Source organism: Haliaeetus albicilla, chromosome 25 (assembly GCF_947461875.1).
Source record: "Haliaeetus albicilla chromosome 25, bHalAlb1.1, whole genome shotgun sequence".
Taxonomy (NCBI): domain Eukaryota; kingdom Metazoa; phylum Chordata; class Aves; order Accipitriformes; family Accipitridae; genus Haliaeetus; species Haliaeetus albicilla.
In genome coordinates this window covers 8,353,293-8,372,264 of record NC_091507.1, presented here as the reverse complement: position 1 = coordinate 8,372,264, position 18,972 = coordinate 8,353,293, and the positions used below count along the sequence as shown (strand labels likewise).

At 43.9% G+C, this 18,972-nt stretch overlaps 1 protein-coding gene and 1 long non-coding RNA gene across 4 annotated transcripts in view; one reads left to right on the top strand and one right to left on the bottom strand.

The window, feature by feature from the left end:
* The window catches only part of LOC138681960 (uncharacterized), a 32,288-nt gene extending 27,042 nt beyond the window's left edge, over positions 1–5,246 (bottom strand). For both annotated transcript variants that reach the window (XR_011322200.1, XR_011322199.1), the window contains exons 1-3: positions 4,543–5,246; positions 3,525–3,643; positions 1,552–1,735 (exon numbers count right to left, since the gene is read on the bottom strand). This is a non-coding gene — a long non-coding RNA (uncharacterized lncRNA). The remainder of the gene's footprint in view (positions 1–1,551; positions 1,736–3,524; positions 3,644–4,542) is intronic.
* Positions 5,247–5,341: 95 nt separating this feature from the next.
* The window catches only part of LOC104313431 (CD99 antigen), a 33,649-nt gene continuing 20,018 nt past the window's right edge, over positions 5,342–18,972 (top strand). Inside the window, exon 1 of one of the 2 annotated variants that reach the window (XM_069770493.1) lies at positions 5,342–5,518. In XM_069770493.1, coding sequence (XP_069626594.1) covers positions 5,458–5,518 — 61 coding nt within the window. In that variant the 5' untranslated portion in view covers positions 5,342–5,457. The remainder of the gene's footprint in view (positions 5,519–18,972) is intronic. The other variant, XM_069770492.1, reaches the window with a different exon arrangement.

The window sequence follows — 18,972 nt, the reverse complement described above, 5'->3', positions numbered from 1 at the left end:
ATCTATGCCATAGCATATCTTACAAGGCTTTATCTTTAAAAAAAGCTTTTCACTGTAATTGATAAGCCTATGTAGAGGTCTATACCGTATACTGCTACAACCAGACTGCTTTCAGCATTTACAGTAGACTAGACATTTCTAGTCCATACTGTTATGAAGACAAACTGTTATAAATGACTCTCTAGACAGCAAAAAACTCAACTTACTAGAATTCAGTGATGATACTATAGTCTACTGAAACAAGAATTAAAAGAAAATAAATCTTTAATTGAAGAAGGTGAATATAATTAATAATAAATAATTGAAATTTTAACACACTGCAGTAACAGTAAAAAAACTCTGTTCCAACAGAAGAGGAACCCATAAAAATACAAAATAATAATTAAAACCCATATTTGGTATGCTTAGCCTAAAAATACCACAGAAAATTAATTCTAACAAAGACGACCTCTTAATATCCTGCTTACTCTGACATCACTAGATCTTTCAGAAGAACTATTAAAACATCTTAAGAAAACCAGTGCTTATGTATAAGTAATTCAATACCCTAGATGATGGGCAGCTAGCTATGTAACACCTGATTCTAATAAAAGGCTACTTGTTCGAATTCTACTGGTGTGAGTTATTCCAGAAGAAAACAAATTTGGCTTTAAGGGAAAAGGGTTGCAGTTGCATGTGTTAAATAAGAAAACTCCTAAGAGAAGGGGAGAAAAATAGTAAAGAAGAGGTTGGTCAGAAAACTGTAGGAAAGTTAGTTCCTCAAGATCTATGTATTGGTTAAGAAAAGATACTCAGAAAATAATTAGCAGTGAGTATCTACATTTACAGATATTAAAATTAATGCTTAAATAGCCTGTGTATCACTACCACAAATCTGGTTGACAGCCTTCCTGTATTCTACTGATGTATGCATAAAAGCATAGCTGAGCCTCCATATAACCGAGGAAGAACATGTTAAGGGTTGTTGCTGCAGGCTGTATTTGCTTGAAAGGGGTTATGCAGGAAATAAAATATCCCTCTGTTTCTGATAAAATACAATAACGCTAAAAAAATATTCTATGCATGTTCTATTATGGAACTAAACTTTGAGTGTATCCATGTCATATAATATATAGCTACTTTTAAAAATAACTTTTTGTGTAATGTCTCTTCAAATGTAGATTAGTATGCAGAAAAATTATCTATAAAATCGTATTTCTCTTTATAAACTGTTATGAAAAACTGTAATAGACTTTGGACATAGAAAGGTCTTTGGATAGTCTACAGGAAGTATAGTCGAAGTATGTACACATGTTACCAGAAGGTAAAAAACAACAAAGTATAAAGCTATGTGAAGGGAATCTGAAAAGGAAACAATACCCAGCTGATAGTTATAGTAGGAGAAATATCTACACTAGTAGAAATGGAATGAGCTTTAAAGGAGATGGGCTCAGTTGCCATAGGCCTTGGTACCTTACTATACAAGCTGGCGCTTTAAGCCAGGCAGGCATACTGCAATAATTGCAGCTACTGGCAGGGAAGAAGCAGTACCAACAGAGAAAGGGTATTTACCGCAGGAAAGGCTGAGGGTGACTACGACCAGGTGATTGGCCTTTGCAGACGTTGTTCAGGATACCCACATCTCCTGCAGAAACTCCTTTCTGAAATTATCTTGAACGGGCTGGTTGTAGAGGAATTTAATTTGTTTCCTTAGGAAGAAACCCTTAGGCTGTGGTGTCTTAATGTCTCTTCTGTCCTGCAAAGCAGAGGGCATCAGAAAATAGCACACAGCAGGGGAGCCAGCAGAGGTTAGATGGCAGATTCTGGAGCCTCTTTGGACTCTGGCTTATTCTGAATATACCCTTAGAACTGGAAATAATACTGCTGCTTCTTTAAAAAAAAAAAAAAAACCACACCAAAAACCAAACAAACCTGATGCTGTTTTTATAATCTTTAACCAAAGATCAAATGGGGCTTATGTTTGTAATACATGCTTTATATTTCATCCTTTTAAAAAAATTTCACGATTGTATTGACTGACTATACCATATCAGTTTGTGGTCCTAAAACTTCAACTTGCTGCTAAAACATTATTTACAGGAAACTTTGCTGGTGGAACTAGCCTCTTCTTCTCACAGCTCAAGTATGAAAACATTGGGAGAAAATAAGGTTTCACATGTTTGACTTTTATTTAAAAATAAAGACAAATCCAAAGAATGCTGCTAGATGAGGCCACAACCACAACATCAACCCAAATATACTCCCTACATATGAATGTTCTTGGTGTCAGAAACATTGTACCTGAAATAAAGAGTCATCGCAGACTATTGCCAAATTCTGGTGAATAGTAAAAGCAAAAAAGGCAATGTCATTTCCAGAGTTGTTTTCGGACTCATACCAACTTTGTAACAGTAACCCAACGCTCCTGTGCATCAAAGAATAGCTTTTTACCTTTTTCAATACTGCCCACCTCCTTTCTGTTTTTCCCTAGAGCTGTCTTTGCCCATCTGCTTCACCATCCCTTGGCAGTGGCTGTGGCCCTCTTCTTCCAAAACGTGCCCTTGGGGGACAGAGCAGTAAGGTTTTAACTGCTCCATGACGACTTTGCTTTTAGCAAATAAAAATCAATTTGTCTTTCCTTTGCTTCTTTGAACATCTGGAGAGCTATGCTGTTTCTGGCAAGGTTGAGAGCTCATAGGTAAAAGGGGCAAAAAGTTACGCTGAGGCAGGAAAAGAGCTACAAGGATCTTACTTCAGAAGAGGAATTGGAGGAAACTGGGAAGGAGCATTTATCTTCATAGCTCACAGAAAGCTACAAAGACAGGTCTTTAGCTGCTGATATCACTGAGTTTGTTCAAGTTTGAGCAGTTTCATCTGGGTTTACAAGTTCCAGCTTTCACTGTGATGCTGCATAAGTTGTATTTTATTTTGGGCCAAACCAAAGACTGTGCATGTCTTTTAAAGATCCTGTTCTTTAGAAATAAGTCTTAAGGTAACCTTCTCTCCTTTCAAAGCATCTTCAGATCAGGCAGATGCCCGAGCTGTTTGCAAAGGCTTCCTGGTAGAGGCTATGAGCAGGACACAGACAGAGTAAAAGACCTGTGAGGGCAACCATTGCAGGTTGAGCGGGCCAAAGATAGGTGCTATTGGAAGAAGTGGGTCTCAGATTATGCATATTACTCACACAATCAGATAACCAGCCCTAGTACTAAATTATTTTTATTTTTACAGATGAGTTGGCTTTACATGTGAAATGACAAAGCCCGGGTTTTTTTCTAATCAAAATTCAACACGCAGAAGAGCTTGTAACCACAAACAATGAAACTCATCTTCACAAGATGTCAGTGAAATCTCCAGATCAAAAGATCAGTAAGATTAAAAAAAAACAAACCCCGATATTCATAAACGTGGAAAATTTAGTAGCCATAAAGTCGCTAGTGCCAGCAAACATCACCCCTGCCTCAGGATCGAGCCAAGTGGAAACCACTAGCTCTAGTGCAAAGTACAGTTATCTCACATCTGTTCTAACAGGAGGCTGCTTTTACCTCATCTGAAGATGGTAACTTTGACAAAGACTAATTTTGGAAACAGGAAGCTACAGGGACTTGATCTGACGTGGTACTTCCAGTGAGATACCTAGGCTTTCTCTGTTAGTTCTGCAATCCTGAAAAAAAAAAAAGTGGTTTGTTGCGATGTGATTAAATAGAGAAGTGCACAGTACTGATTCTTGTTCTTTTTGTCAAGACAGCAACTTCTTAGGTGATGCTTAACAACAGCTATAAACAAACACTCTGTTAAAGGACATCCTTTGAGCAACATTAATAATTTCCTGTGTATGTGCACATAGCATTAATGACTAGATCCGTACTGCTGGATTACACAATGCATGTGCATATATCCAACCTTACCATGTAGGCTTGGAATCCAGAAAAAAGGAAGCTGCTGACAACAATGTAATGTTGACTCCAGTACTACTCCTGCGACACTCAAGTACTTCAATGGAAAATCTTATCCTTAATTTAAAACACGGCATAATTTTAAGATTAAGTGCGTTTTAAATTTATTACTACAGTTAAACTCTTTATGGCCTCAGGTTAAATCTAAAAGTTACTTGACTAGGCACCATCAAAGAGGAAAAAATATTGCCATCAGTTTATGAATTGGTGACAGTGATTCACTCTGTGACTTTCCACTTTTCCAGCTGGCAAGGTCCTACAAATGCTAGAGGAGAGGCATAGACCTCTCGGAGGAAGGAACAGGCCTGTGACCAGTGAATTCAAGTCAGCCGCACACCAGCAGTTATCTTCTGAGTTGCATACGGTGCGTCACTGAACTACTTATTATCCTGTCAATAATCAGCGCATACTTGGCAAGCGGAAAACCAGGATTTGGGAGAGGCATTTTTGTCATACATGCCCCCGAGCAGAGCCGAGCACAACCGCATCGACACGGTTCCCACCCCGACCCGCTTCGGGCTGCTACAACAGCACCCGGGGGACCGGCTGGCCCTCAACCCAACGCGTCCAATACGGGACACGAAACGGCCGTTACAAAAGGACTTACACGAAAACGGGAGCTTTGACGTTCGTCTTCCCACACCAGCAAAATTGGTTTGGAAAACTCAGTGCTGTACTGCACACGGGTTTACATTTGCACCGTCAGCTGCAGGCCCAGGGTGGCATCGCTCGCCAATACAAAACTCAAAGCTGCTTCACTGATTTTCTGTCCAACCAGCGGAAAAGCAAGCTCGTAACGGGCCAAGATTATGAGGTGTCCTGGCGCATTTAGCGTCGGGTAACTTTTCCTGAGGAAAAGCGGGAAAAGCGGGTGCCTGGGCGAAGCGACGGCAGCGGTGCAAGAGCACGCGCCTCCGCTGTGAGAACCTGTGGCCAGTGCTTAAGCCCTGGAGCAAATTCCGTCCGGAAAACGGGGCCTCCTTTCGGGGCTCCTCGGGCCGGTGCCTCCCTCAGCCCGCAGGCAGGCTGCACGGCAGCGGTCAGGGCTGAGCCGCTCCAACCCGCTCGCCCCGAAGCCCTGCTCTTTCTCCACACGGGAAACCCGGCTGCCGGCCTCAGCCCGCCGGGGAACGGGGCTCGGCCCTGCCCGGGGACGCGGCAACGGCAGACAACGCCCGCCACCCCCGGGGCAGCGCCCGCCCAACCGCCGCCGCCCTGAGGAGAGCCGCGGCGACGCCGCCCGCCCGTGGAAGAGCCCGCTCCCCTCCCCGTTGCCAGGCCGGCCGCTGGCCCTTCGGCGGCTCCGCCCCGGCGGGCCGGGACCGGGGCCGGGCCGCCGTCGCCCTCCTTCTCCCCCCGCGGCGGAGGGACAGCGCCCGGCCGGGGCGTGTTCGGCTTCGGCGCACCCAGCCCCGGGGGGGGGGCGGCGCGGCGCTGCCCTGCGGGCGGGCGGGAGCGGCCGCGGCGGGTGGCGGGAGCGGCTGTCAGGGAGCGGGCGGCGTGTTGTGTGCGGCCAGCAGCCATGAGGCGGTGGAGGCTCCTTCTCGCGGCGGTGCTCTTCGCCGTCCTGGTCCCCGCCAGAGGTGAGGAGGGGCGGGGAGCGGTCTCTGCCCGCGGACGCCCCGCTGCCCCCGCTGGGCTTGGGGAGGGACGGCTCCCCTGCCCGCGGCGGGGCGGTGAGGGGGAGGACGACCGAGCGCTGGCGTTGGGGCGGGGGGGTTCGGCGGAGCGGCCCCGGGGACGAGCGGGGGCCGTGAGGGAGACGGGCGGGTCCCCGGGCGCCGGCTGCCTCCCGCCCTGGAAAACCTGTCTTGTTTTCAGTCTTTTCGGTGAATTCGTGGTACCCGTCCCGGTAGGGCCCTGGGGTGCGGGGGGGTCCTTGAAGGAGGCTCGGACGGGCGTTTCGGGGCGGCGGGGAGCTCTGCTGGAGCTCGGCTTCCATTTTAGGAAAGAAAGCGGAGTTACGGCGATTCCAGGGCATCGGATAGTTACTCACGAGAAAGTCTGCCGTCACACAGCAGCCTTTATAAAAAAAAAAATCATTATGGCAAAACTGCAGGGTAGAACACACCAGTGTATTTTCTGAGAAGCTTCTCACGGCTTCGGTGTGTGTCGGGGAAGATTTTCTTGAACCCTGATCGAAATGGTGCGTACCTAATAGCACGTTGGTATTTGGTATAAGGAAACAGTTTGAGCGGGGGAGAAAAGTAGCAAAGTTCCCAATACCAAGGGTTTTTTTTGGGAGGAAGACTCCTAAACTGGAATATGCAGTGCAAACTGTCATTTCCCATTTATATGACTTATTTCTAAGAAACTTTTTTGGTTTTTTACTATGTTGATAAGCCTACTCAGTGCTATGCTTAGGTATTTTCTTTCAGGTGCTTTGTAAAAGGAACAGTTCAAAACTTACATATCTCTTCACTGAAGAGAGAAGGAAGAATACCTGTTCCTAGCTTTGATTGGAAGCTGTAGCTAGATACTGCGTGCAGGATGCCAGATAAGCAGTTTGGCATCAAGACTGCTTGAATTCAGTCCTTCTGCTGTGGCCTTATTGTGATCTTAACTGCTAGGTTAGCAAAGCTGAGCTCTTGGAAAAATAGTACAATTTTACAGTAGCCACCTCTAAAATTGACAGATGATTCAGGCTGCTATCATTTAGATACCATCTTCATACTTATGTGGAAAACACTCTTCTACCTCTGCAAGCAGTCCTCATGGTCGTGGACAGCAGGATCTTTGGTGTGATGCTTTTAAGATGTGGAGGTATTTGAAGTCACTCAAAAATAGTCTTTCTAAACTTTCTGCCAAGAAGTTTGGAGGTGAAGAGAGTCTGTCTGGTTTCTGCTCCACCGGAGAGAAGGTGCACAAAAACTGCCTTCCGGGGTTTTGTTTTGAATTCTGAGGAAAATTATGCTACGTTTTTAACAGATTGCTTTTAAAAAGCTGGTTCATTTATCTGGGTGCTGGTTAATGCTAATAATATGAACCAAGTAGATAGGTTATAATTAGTTTGGACACTTTTTGCTTAAACAAAATGCGTAAGAATTCAAGAGCTGTTGAGAATGTCAGCCTGGGGAGGGTGGGGCCCTTCAGGGGAATTTCAGATTTGTGGTGATGCAATCTTAAATTAAAATAAAGGCAAAACCTGAATGACATACTTCTGAAAATCTTAATTTCACTGTTGGTAGGCTGTCTGTAGTCTGAATTTGTAGAACTGCTACAGAAAGTTAAGGATCTTGCCTTATAAGCAGTTCAGCTGTTGTGTGACGGTTTGGAGGTGACTGGTTTCACTGGCACTGCTTGCTTTCATGATTCAAGCAGACAAGTCCGTGCCTCAGGACGGAGAACTTCTTACGGGATCATCCATTTTAGGCACGTGAAAGCTGTTAGTGTTAAAACAACATTCAGTGTACCATGAGGATTTGAATGTCTTATTAAGCAAGGGTGAACTTTATTATTTGAGTTTGCTTAGGAAAAGAGCTTGCAGTTTTAACCTCACAACTGGTATTCAGGTGTTGTCTCATTTGCCAGGTATGAGCTCTGCAAGTCAGGCACAGCTGGAGTTTAGATATCATTGGGGCTGGATCCAGAGGAAGGTCAAATGTGAGTTTTTATATCACCAGTTTCTACAGGCAGTCTGACAGCTTGTGCCTGCTGAGGAGCAGGATCTCTCCATTTCTCTCTGCCTGTGTTTGGTCTGGTGCCCATTGGGGCCTGTATGAGATGATTCAGCTTGATAAGTCAGCAAATGACTAATCTGGTGCATTGAGTTTGCTCTGCAGCGTGTTTGATGGGTGTCGGAGCCAGCACAAGGGAGTGGCAGGGCCGAGCATCGGAGAGTGGAAATGAGGTAGGGGCAGGGGAGAAGAGGGCAGGGGGCTTCCTGCTCTGGCTGACTGTGAGGTGTGAGACCGGCTCAGCCATCTTACATCGGCAAAACCACCAGGTTAGCCCAGTGTCTAATTTTAGGCATCTGGTTTTCAAAACACAACAACAACAAAAAGTATTAGATAGGAGATCTGTACAATTTATATGAAGAGCACAGCAGAAGGAGGATTAAACAAAAAACCCCATACATGATCAGCAGCAGAAAACTGCTGCATGCAGACACAAGGCTCAAAAGTCTCCCTTATCTACTGTAGAAAGATCATGGCATAAAAAGCTATCTGCTTACTGAGGATCTCGAGTTTGGGCTCAGGAATATATGCTCTAAGTATCCTTGCAAGAATTGTGTAGAGCTTGTTAATTGAAATGCAGTTGCCACAAGGAACAGTTGTAGTGAACACCGGGAGGTGAGCAAAATACACTGGAAGCTAAGGTATCTATGTTCTAAGATCAGTAGCCTAAGGTGAATTACAGGTGGAGAACCCTTCGTCGTAAGACCGCTGTAATTACAGGGCTACGAGCAAAGGGAAGGAAACACTTGTGCCCCTGGCTTCCTGTTGAGGCAAGTCAGTGTTGAGAAAAATGACTAGCTGGATGAAAGATGGTGAAATGAGCCTGTCTGTAGTCTAGTAGGTGGCACTTTCAGCTGTGGCAGGGATGTGGCACAGGGACTCCTGGAGACTGATCTCTGCTTTGTGGGCTCTGGAGTTGTTTGCCTTTTAAATCTGATTTAAAAAAAAAAACAATAAAAAAAAACAAAAAAACCCAACAACAACAAAAAAACCCCAACAAAACCGAAAAAACCCCAACCACACAACTTTCTTTTCAGTCGAACAATATTAGTAGCAGTGCTAGTGTTCATACATGGCAGCATGAATGTGAAAAGGGCAGCACATGTTTCTCCATCTTTCTATTTCCTCTAATTTGAAATTGCGGAGAGGGGTTTTTTATATGTTGTTATTTATATAAAATGGCCACTGCGCTGCTACATCAAAATGACATCACTGCAACAATCCTTAAGCTTTCCATAGTTACAGTGATTTAACTTGGCAAGAGTTAAGCGTGACTAAGCCTACTGCTGTCCAGCCAAGACCAATTTCAATATTTTCCTGATGTTGCTCTGGTGCATGTGATGGGGTTGCCTGCGCTTAAGAAAGGGCTCTGCTTTAACTCTTGCTGTCTTGAATCTCTCACTGCAATCAACTTGTATTTCATCAGGTGACAGCTGTGTTAGTGAAATGCAGTAATAATAGTAATCTTCATCAGTTAAGATCATCTGCCAGGGGCAAGCCTCTTTCTTTTAGCCAAACTGCTTTTCCATGCTCTGGCAGGGGAATATAATCTTTTGAGTCTAGTAGAAGTGTTTTAAGAGAATGTTAGGAGCAAAACAGTCTCAACTTGGGGAACTTGTACTTAAATTAGCTTACTGTCAGTTAACACAGACTTCTAATCATGGATTTGGGAATTGGGAGAAAGAAAACGATCAAACCCCTAAGGTCCTCCCCCTTCCCTACTTTCAGCTTAAGCCAAACACCCCTACCCGCCCCATCTCAGCTTCCTTGGTTTTTGCTGCACATTATGCTCAGCCCGTGCCCTGCCCCTTCGGTGGGGTGACGGGCAGAGCAGGAATGTCGTCGTTCTCCTAATGGTTCCTTTCTGCTGCTCCGACTTGATTCCTGCTGACTTCCCTCTGCTCCTCTTTGTGTCTCAGTGTCTCTACCCCAGCGAGGGTCACTTACGGTCCCTCAGGGCTGCTGCTGCTCTGGTGTGGGTGATGTTGATGTGAGTGGCCCATAGCCGCAGTCCCTCAGGGGTGTCCTTGCCCTGATGTGGATAGCTGCAGTCCCTCAGGGATGTAGCCCGTTGGCATGGAACCTCTCCTGACCGGAGCACATCTCTAGCCACATGTCGCTTCTGCAAGCCTCTCAGACCATCTCCTCGTGTCTCCTGTCCCTGCTGGGTGATGCTCTTTCTTACGTGTGTTCAAGCAGGAATGCTCTGCGCTCCTCTGGCCAGTTGAAGGTTTGGTGCACACCATTGGTGTCAATGCCAACGTGACATGACTGTAAGCAGCACAGAACAGTTTATGGCCTCTTCCCAGACAGGGCACCTTGCAGCCCTCTACTGCTGAAACCCTGCCCAGTTCATGCTCCCATACATTCTTGAGCAATATGTACCTAGGAACTGTTTGGACATGCATCTAGTCTGCAAAGACATATGTCTTGTGTCTCCAAAACACAGAGCATAGTTTATGAAGTAAAATAAGATTATTTAGCCTACGTAACAGCACATATTTAATTTCATTATCACTTTTCCAAAGGCCACCTCGTAGGTAATTCCTGGTCCTTAAGTGATAAGGACTGCTTCCTTGGGGATTTCAGTTGCTGCAGGAGGATAAACACTAACTTGTGTCTCAATTCTGGTGTCCCCAGGGCTGGCTGGTACTTTGTCACCAGCCGAACATGGGGTAAATGGTTTTCTGCAGGGCTGTTATGATGGGTTCCTACTTTTATGTTAACCAGCCCCCCCCCCCAGCTTCATAGAGGTGAGATTCCCTTTTCCTGGAGTGCTGTTTCAAGTAAGCCATTGTACCATTCTACCTTTCCAGATGCCTGGGAATTAGAGGGAATATGATACACCCGCTCTGCTCCACAATCTTCCCCTCATTCTTGGACAGCTGTGGTTTTGAAATGACTACTGCTATCTGAGTCTAGACAAAGCTGCATTCCATCATGCCAACAAATATGTTTGTTTGTTCCATCTAGGGTGCTGCCTACATTTTCTTTCCAAGTAGAAAAGCTTCTAGCACCCCATTTCTAGCTTTGCCACTGTGAGGACATGACACCTGCTGGTGTTGCTGAAGAGAAGGGGGTGATTTAGTTGCCAGACTTCTTCAGACTTCCCTTCCTCCCATCGCATGTGCTGGTTCATCGTTCATACTTCCCAAGTGTGTCGTATTACTCCACAGATCTCACACTACCTAGTTGCTTGCACTACGGCTTCCTGAGACAAATCTAAGCTGTGTTCTCTGCCCTGGTACCTGAGCAGCAGTTTTGTGTACCTACCTGGCTAAAAGTAGCCTTCCTTTGTGCTCACACCGTAAATCTATGCTGGCAAGTTGAGCTAACTGGTCAGCCTGGTTATTACGTTTCTCAAATTGCCTTTGAGTTTCAGATATGCGCATTAACACCGTGTGTTCAAGTAGACGTGTCTCCAAGTAGCTGTTGTATTACTTTCCGTCTGCTGCTGCTGCTGAAAGTGGTTTTCCTCACTGCTGCTGGTTATCATGATTCTGATCTTTGAGCCATTTCTGCACCACGTTAGTGATCGCTCAGGAGTCTGTGTATATGTATACTCAGGGCCGCTGATGCTCATGAGCATGTTGCAAGGCGACTCTGAAGGCCATTACTTCTGCACACAGATGACAGCCTCTTGTCCCTTTGCACATGGCAGCCTCCCCTGTGGAGGGGCTCCAAGCTGCTTGGAGTCCCTTTTCCTGCTGTGATTTTACAGGATCCGTCAGTAAACAAACCCCACTGGTTATTTTCAGCATATAACTCATCATATGCTGGGCATTTTATAGTCAGAGGAGTTCAGTCCTCATATTGTTGATTTGCTGGCCACGGACTAAGCAGTTCAAGTTGGGAAAGATAAAGATTACCTGGTTGCCCATTACTTAGTACTGCTTCAAGAGTTTTTCCTCTAATCAATACATCATCAATGCAGTGGAAAAATTATCTGGGGATATGTTGCTTTAAAGTTTTGTAGATGATGCCATGGCAGATGGTAGGGCTGTGTTTCCACCCCTTGCAACAGCTGGTTCCAGACGTATTGCACACTATTCCAGGTGAAAGCAATTGGAGCCTTGCCTCTTCAGCCAGAGGGATTGAAAAGAAAGCATTTGCAACATCAGTTGTAACATACCAGGTATATTTTTTGGCTTCTTGCTCATGCAAGAACTACAGCACGCCTGGAGCTACCGCTACTAATGCAGTAGTTAAGTCATTCAAAGCTCTGACGTCTGTTGTTAACTGCCATTCTCCAGTATGCTTCTGGACAGGCTGAACAGGACTGTTGTAAGGTAAATGTGTTTGAGAGCCCCCCTCCCCTTGTTTTTCCAGGGAATGAGTTACTAATTACTTTTTAAATCTCACCAGCAGCCCCTTAATCAGTTCAATATGTCTTTCACAAGTTATTTGTGTTGCTAAGGGAAGAACAGCTGAGTCTATCTGAGTGCATGCAACATTGCTGGGGTCAGTAATAGTCCTGTAGCTGGTTCCCTCCTGTACAAAGCACACTGTCTGTACCAAAAGCCCAATGCCTTTCTGTCTCATCTGTCCATCTACAGTGGTCAGGAAAGTCGAGTCCAAGGAGGGCAGGGGCCTCTCAACCCATGAGTTTTACTTTTTTTTCTGATTCTCTCCCCCATCCCACTAGGTGGGGGGGAGTGAGCAAGCAGCTGCGTGGTTCTTAGTTGCTGGCTGGGGTTAAACCATGACAGGGTGGAAGCAACAGGTAGGGGCTGCCAATCTTGTCTAATCAAACTGAGGCTCCCTTCCACTAGAGGCAGGCACGTGTCTTCCCCACTGACTCTCTGAATAACTGCTCAATCTTCTCTGCTACACCAGGGCAATAAGGTGCATTGAGCACCAGTATCCATTAGAGCACGGTGTAGATGAGACCAGGTGGTGCCTGGCCGCCTTACCCAGACAACCCAATAAGTTTGGTTATCTGCACCTGCTGCCAGGCCAGCAGCAGGTCCCCCCCAGTGAAGTGAATTCAGATGGATTGTCAGAACAGTATGCAGTCTGGAGCAGGAGAAGGTAATGGTTGAACTGAGCTCTGATTCTGCCCTGTGCTCACAACTCCTCAGCTGGCAATGCTGCATCTCTGAAGGGCCTTCTGTTCGACTTGGGCATACCCTCTCTTTTTTCCGTTCAGGAGCAGCATCTATTCCGTAAGTCCCAGCATCTGTGACGGGGCATGCAGAATTCCCATTCTTTCCAGGCATCTTTCCCCAATATTTACCATACTGACGGAATCTTGGTATTTTCCCTGGCCTTGCTGTTAATCCTACAGCATGCTCCCTCCAGCATGGTACATAGTAGGTCATTCCTTGGTCAACAGGGGTCCCACCATGTTGTCAGCCCCCACTACTCAGATCTTGCAAGTTATTCGTGATACAGAGAAAGAGTGTTCCAGCTTGCGTGTCTTGCCCTTTGCCTGTCTGTATCTTATCAGCTGCTGCAGGAGGTCTCTGTGCCACCTTGCAAAAGCACATAGTGGCAGCAACAGCGCTGAGTCAGCTTTTCTGCAGACTTGGGACCAATACTGCAAAAGCTAGTGTTTGGACGGTTGCTTGGTATCATAAAAGCTAGTTTTAGTTTGCTTTTTCATTAAAAAAAAAAAAAAGTCTTGCTTTCTCCATATGCTTGCAAATTCTAGTCTGGGAAAGATTTCTCTGCTTGCTGCAGGAAAGCACGTTTTTCACCTCTTGAAAACAAAAATTACTGCAGTGATAGTCATCACAAACTCCTTTTAAACTGGTTTAGTCTCTGCATTTGATATGACGGGGGAGCCCAGAAGAACAGGATCCAGAAGATTTTCTACAAGAATTCCAAGAAGTTGTAAGGCAACTTCCTGTGACAGTCCAAGAACTTAGTTGTGGTATAAGGCCTATTTACAGTAGTTTTTCTAAATATAGAACGGTTCCTTTAAAATGCATAATTAACATGTCAAATGAAGGAATCATTCTAACATGTTTTGGGAAAAAAGATCATTTTGAAAGAAAACATTGACATTTGAAGTCAGGTCTTATCACACAACATCATTGGCTGTATAACAAATGCAGTTGGTTTCCTTTATAGAGTTTGCAGTCACCTGTGAAGAGTTCACATACTGTAAACATCTAAGAAATGGCATCTTTAACTGTACTTGTAAAAGCAAAACCTCTTGACTGAGGCAACTGTTAATTAACTGCAGATGTTAATTCTGCTCTACTTTCCTCATAGCTTGAGTCCTGTAAAACTCCTGTTGGATCTCTTGTTACTTCAAAATTTTTCACTAGAAATGGTATTAATTTCTTGAAGTGTGTAATATATCCACAAAACTCATTTCACTTTAAGCCAAAGAGTTTTAATCTAGGTAAAATCAAACTTTGTTTTTTAGGATAGCAGTTGTTCTTTCATCAGGTAAACGTTATGACTCAGTATACAAGTTAATCTTTCCATGAATTAGAAGTTCTTTTTTCTTAAACACCCATCAATTTAATTGGTAAAAATCAGATTTTAATTATAAAACTGTCTTTGTATGCTTTTTTGCTTAACTACAGAAAACATTGCTTGCATCTTTTCTGTTTGTGAAGAAGTCCAATATTCTGAAGGAAAAATAAAGTGAAACATTTGTTAAATGCCGGTATTACCAGGACAGCCAATTCTGCAAGCCTGGTTATACTTTGCAATATTGGTAGTATTACTGTTTTTATTACTGCCACAAAAATACTACACTCTAAACCTTTTCTGTCTGGAAAAAATGGAGTTACAGTGTTTAGACTTATATTTTACTACCACTTGTTCGTTCCCTGTGATTTGGCGGAAAATATTGAACCTGTGTGAAGAGGGAAGGGGCTAGTGGTGATAGTAGTAGTAGTGGTGTTATGTGGTGAATTAAAAATAAGTGAGGCAAATATGTCGGGTAGGATACCGTTTTTATTAGAGCTGATGCTATTGTTGGACAAAACAGACAGCTCTCGAGTCACACAGTCCTTCTTAAATTTAGAAACAAGAAGTTTCAGGATAAGGTTTGGGGGAAGGGTTTGAGGAAGCCCGTGTGGAAAGCTTTTGGATAAGGCTATCTTCTTCTATATTTCTATCTTTATCTTTCAATCTACTGTTTCTTCCCTTGCCTCCAGCTATCCTTGCCTGTCTGTATTCTCCCTCTTTGATGCCAGAAATCTCTGCCTGCCTGTGTTTCTCAGTACATCCTGGATGCCAGGCATCTTGCGATTGAATCCTAAATTCAGTAGTTACTTCACCAACTATTCCCTGCCCTCTCCCTCCATAAATGTTGCAAATGGTTATACAGACATAACTTCTCTGGATCAGAGCCGTACCTGCTTGTCTTAGCCAGCAAGTTTGCAATCTAATTTACAACATCCCTCCTCCCTCCCCTTCTGGCAAAAACTTCCAGCTTTCCTTTTTGCTATTTTGGCCTTCTGTAAAGGCCAGCTCCTTACTGTGCTAGCTAAGCAGAGAGGTAGACATTTTTTCCCCAAAATTTCAGGCAAGGACTGTGATTCTGAAGCTTGTGGCTGTAGAGAGCTGACAACTTCTCTGCATTCCAGACCTCTGCGGCGCAGTCTGCTCCTCCTCCTCCTTCTTCCCTGCCCACTGCTGCTTCTACTCCTTTCCCTTGGGTGTTGCCATTGCATCTTTGTCACTGTCTCCACTCCCAGTCCTATACCCAGGCATGGATCCCTTTAGCTTGCAATTCTTACCCGTCCTGAGGACAATTGCCGTCCGCTCCTATTGCTTTCCTGTGGTTTTCTACAGAATGAGTAAATTTATAGTGCAGACTAAAGTCTGGCATGTGTAATGGCTGCCTGCAAGTGGAATATAAAATCCAGTTTGCATTAGAAGGTGATACAGAATCAGAATGGAGATGGTGAAACTATTTCTTAGGGTGGACAGGGAGAATTCTTGATAAAAGTTTTTGTCTAACTATAGCAGAACAGAAGTACTTCCACTAGATGCCCTTGAACTAGAAATGCTTATGGTCTCACTGTGAACACCTTCCAGATGTTTTGCTGAGCACATGAACAAGTTGGAACTACTAAGAACATAGCCTTGGTATGAAAGGGAAGATTTATCTTGTTCCTCAAGTAATAATGAAGGATGGGAAGTAAAAAAAATACCTTTTTAAAAATGAGAAACAACAAGTAAACCCTCATCTGACAAAACCTATACCACATTTCTGGCTTGCCATGTATCTGTGGCTGCCACTTAGTTGGATTCTAACTCATCTATTTAGGTTTTTTATCTGTCTGGTTTGGGCAACTAAAACTAATCACAGTGACCTGGGTGCATGCCGTATCTCTGTGTGTATGGCTGTCCTTCAGAAATATTTTTTTAGGTACTAATCTTGCATACATGATACAAAGTCAAAGTAGAAAAAATGAACCTTCTCCAGCCATGTTCCCCATTGCCCAGAGAAGCAGGCTGGTGTCACATCACACGTCCTGTGGCTGAAGCTAGTCTGCACGTTTCCAAACCAATGCTGGTGTGGTGCAGTGGAGCACAAGCTGCAAAATCCTGACTCACTGAATTGTCACTTCATGCAACTGTGTCTCAGTCCCTTAATAGTAAATACCTGTAGGAAGTGTCACTGGTGCTACTGAAACAGTCAATGTTTGAAGTTTGAGCAGAACAATAGGTTTTGTTATAAAATGGGTTGACTAGTGCCAGAACTGATTCAGTCTCAGAGCAATGGATTAAAATATGAGTTGAATCACTGCAAACCACTGTGCTGGTTTCCTCTACCCCTTTTCCTCTACCCCACAGGAAACCCTCATTGTAAAACCCAAAGTTGTCTTCTACAGTTTTTGCTAAAAGAAAGTACCTATTTTTAAGTATGCAGATTGAAAATACTGAAGAATCTTTTTAGCCATCACTGAACAAGCCACGGTGAAAAAGAGTCTAGGAAAGCAAAGTCAATTTTACTGGTCAGTTAATGTTTCTGACTAGATTACGGATTTTGTTTGGATTTTGCTATTAGTATACAAACTGTATGGAACTGGTAAGACTTCTAGTGAGGAAGGTAGAAGAAACAGGCTGTGAAATGAATTGTCAGTTTACAAGTATCAGCAGGCATAAAACAGTCCTGCTTACTACGAGCCATCATTTTGGTGTACTGCTGTAAAAGTAAGAGTATTCTTGACCTAGTTCTGTGCACATTGCAAGTGTACACTTCAACTAAATTTTGTTTTAAAGAAGGAATTTCTAAATGGAAGGCCAGGTTCCATTTACTTGTTCATCATAAGTTATAATTTAAATTCTTTTTCCTTGATCAGAATGAGGATTATTTCCCACTCTGGTGAATTTTTGGAGCTTTTACTTCACTGGTTGCCAGATGACAAATCTTGGTTTCTTAATAATTCCTTCTTCCTTGTGCTAAAATTTTACCATCTTTCATCTAGTGCAGACATGCCTAACCTTTCTGCAGCTGAGCCTCGCTGCTGCACTTCCCTTTTCCTCCGAGCCCCCTCCAGGTCTGCTCTTTCTTCCATCCCTCCCTGCCCCACTCCAAGAGGCTACCAGAGGTGCAAATTCAGAGTGTGAGCTAGTAAGGATGCAGACAAAACAAAATGCTGGTGTTTCCTGACTGCTTGGTGGTAAGGGAAGCTTCCAATCTGTCATCTTACACTCTTTATTGCTGTGTAAAGTGTTTTACTGAATTGGGATGAGCAGAAAAAGCATGCAGCTTGTGAAGTCGTGGTTCAAGAGATCACACAGTTGCCCTGAAAACACTTTGCCTTTTCTCTGCATAAGGTTGGGCAGGGTACTGAACTGTACAGGTGCATTTAGAGGCTTTCAGTGCAAAGGAGAGAATGTTATTATCTGAACAGAAGTACAGGTAAACTTGGGGTGATAAAATAGCATTAGGTTACATGATGTCAGCTGTAGTTACTTTCAGAACCAATGATTTTATTAAATTACACAATACTGAAGAGTTTGCAACCTGCTTGGATAAAACAGTTTTCTTAATCAAAAGATTAGTCTCAAATTTAACTACCATTGTAGTCTTTCCAGTGTATTTAACTGTTAATTTTTGGTGCTGGCTGCTATTTGGGTTGTTATGCCAGGGAGGCTTAATGTTTATGAATCTGTTCACGAAGGTGAGAACACTGAGTGTTCAAAGGGCTTTGAAAGCGTGCCCCTTCCCAGCCCCACCATCTCTTCTGGTGTCCATCTTAGTGCCATCAGCGTGTATGTTGCCTCACTGTTTTCAAAGTATAGTTTTGACTGCTTGTGATACGTGCACTGTTTTGAAGTACGTGCTTCAGAGCAAGAGGTTTCACGGATGTCGGTCAGCTGCGGAAAGGTTCTTGCCAAGAACTGCTGAAACTGTCACTAGGTATAAGTGCAGAAATCCTCAAGAAGTAACGAGATTCCTTGACTCTGGAAGAGGGAGAGGTGCTGACATACTGACTTTGACCTTTGGCGAGTGTTATGAAAATTTGCAACTGGGCCTTGCCGACTGAGGAGGAAGGCTAGGATGCAAAATACAGAATTACAAGGGTAAATATTTATTCATGTACATGAGGTATCCTAGCCAAATTGGGGCACCTCAAATGTGGTTTTACACAGGGTTCTTGTAGCCTTCAAATGTTCAGGTACAACATGATTTGAGTAGTCATTAACACCCACGCTACTGCTGACTAGTCATAATAAAACTTCGCAAAGCACCTATATTTCTGCAACGTTCTTGCTGCTTGTCTATTGATCCAGATGTCCTTGGAGTCAGTCTTGCTATAGTTACTTACTTGTAATGCCAGCCAATGCTAGGAGGGTTTCAGAGAGGTGTTAGAGGGGCTAGGATGCTGGTATTATCTTGGTTCTCCAGGCGTATCGTATCTTTTATCCTTCAGGGACAGCACTAAGCTTCCAAGAAATAAAGTCCTTATTTACATGGCCGAGCTGTCCTTTGGTTTCTTTTACTTAAGTATGAACAATACCAAAGTCTCCAGTAAAACTCCACTACTTCACTATATTGCAGTGTACAATATGAACTAATATATAGTAACAAAGTTAATACGATTTCATACTATAAAGACTGATTGATATAATAATTAGGTAAGGGAACTTTCATAACAAGAGGAAATGTGAGCCTTGCAGTAAGAATGCACCTGGAAATTTAGGCTATGGGAGTAGTAGCTGCAAGGCTTGTCAGCTTTGTGAAAGCTTAAAGTCCTGTCTATCACGCAGCTTAAACTTTGAAGCTGTAGACTGTGAGCAACATGTACTTAAAGGATTTTGGTTTCTTAGGCTTATAAAAAATTAACTACTGACATTTCTTATGCCAAGACAGAATTTCAAAAGTGGCTGAATGCAAAGTAGGTGCACAGTGCCTGCTTGATCTTGGTGAGATTTGAGAA